Source organism: Chrysochloris asiatica, unplaced genomic scaffold (assembly GCF_000296735.1).
Source record: "Chrysochloris asiatica unplaced genomic scaffold, ChrAsi1.0 scaffold00026, whole genome shotgun sequence".
NCBI lineage: Eukaryota > Metazoa > Chordata > Mammalia > Afrosoricida > Chrysochloridae > Chrysochloris > Chrysochloris asiatica.
Window position 1 is genome coordinate 18,561,378 of NW_006408544.1, and position 1,425 is coordinate 18,562,802.

Consider the following 1,425-nt stretch of genomic DNA (forward strand, 5'->3'; position numbering starts at 1 on the left):
GGGCGGACGCCGCCGGCGCGCGCACCCCCTCCTGCTGCTGCCTCCACTCCACGCTCCGCCTGCCGCTACCTCCTCTCCCTCCTCCCTCCTGTAGGTCCATGTATTCCGTCGGCAGGCACTCGCTGACCCTGCTCTAAGCAGATGAGCGTGCTGGGCGATGCAGACGCCAGGATGAACCAGGCCAGGTCCCTGTCTCCAGAGGTTGGACGCCGGCCAGAAGAAGCAGCACCTGCTTCCTGGAGGAGGCGACAGGCAGATCAGGGGATAAGGGATGTGTAGGAGTGAGTCTGGAAGAAGGGGGTGTACAATCCTCTGTAGTGTGTAGGGGGGATGACTAGGGTACCAGGATGTGTGCGATCAGAAAGAAGCTGGGGGGCAGTGCACCCTTCATCAACTTCGGTATTGTTAAACATCTGGATATTATTACATGTCCGTGTAGCTAGTTTTTGTGCCCCTGTGTTTGCTATACAGGCAGGGAGTGAGGCTTAGTGCATGGACTTTGTTCATTCTCATTCAGTACTCTCCACCGGTCCACACTGGGGGGGTAGACTATGTGGGAGACCTGCAGGTAATACTTGCTGCGATAGGGACTATGGGGTCCTCAGAAGGGATGCATTATCCCTGCCATTAGAGAGTGCACTCCTCCCCTAATAGCCTCTTCAGGAAGAAGATGCCCTCTCTGGAGGGCCACAGCTCCTCCTCACTAACACCAGTATGTTGAACCTTCAACGGAGAATGATGTGTGAAGGCATTGGCTGCTAAAAAGGCAGAAGGGGCCTCCTGAGCCCCAGGCCTGGGAACCACCCATCAGCAACTTCTTGAGCCCTATTAAACCCATCTCTGCTGATTAATTGATTGCAACTAATAGCAACCTCATAGGACAGAGTAGAACTGCTCTATAGGATTTCTGGGAATCCTAATGTAGCACTGTGGGCTAATGTGTCAGACTGCAAAGTCATTTGAACTGCAAGGTTGGTGGTTCAAGTTCACCAGCTGCTCCTTGGAAACCCTATACAGTGTCGCTGTGAGTCGGAATCAACTTGACAGCGCTTGACAACAACATCAATAGGATTTCTGAGGCTGTAAATCTTTGTGGAAGCAGACAGCCTGATGTTTCTCTGATTTTACCTTTCCCAAAGAGTCCAGCATGTTGCATTATTTAACAAGCATGTGTCAACCCTGTATTGGGGTTAGGGGCAATAAAGTAACAGAAGTGGTGCTCGCCATTTGAGGAATGGACAAAACACAGGTTTGTCTGTTTCGACAGTATATCTATTGGAGTTCTGGTGTGGCACTATAGGATACGCACTGGACTGCTAACGACAAGGTTGGCAGTTCAAACCCACTAGCCGCTCCTTGAAAAACTTATACAGGATTGCTATGAATTGGAACCAACTTGATGGCACTTACCAACAACAGTACTGT

The 1,425-nt window shown here is 50.9% G+C and overlaps 1 protein-coding gene across 1 annotated transcript in view; it reads right to left on the reverse strand.

The window, feature by feature from the left end:
* The window catches only part of LRP8 (low density lipoprotein receptor-related protein 8, apolipoprotein e receptor), an 89,654-nt gene extending 88,505 nt beyond the window's left edge, over positions 1-1,149 (reverse strand). Inside the window, exons 1-2 of the mRNA XM_006839867.1 lie at positions 1,129-1,149; positions 120-236 (exon numbers count right to left, since the gene is read on the reverse strand). Coding sequence (XP_006839930.1) covers positions 120-236; positions 1,129-1,149 — 138 coding nt within the window. The remainder of the gene's footprint in view (positions 1-119; positions 237-1,128) is intronic.
* Positions 1,150-1,425: the final 276 nt, after the last annotated feature.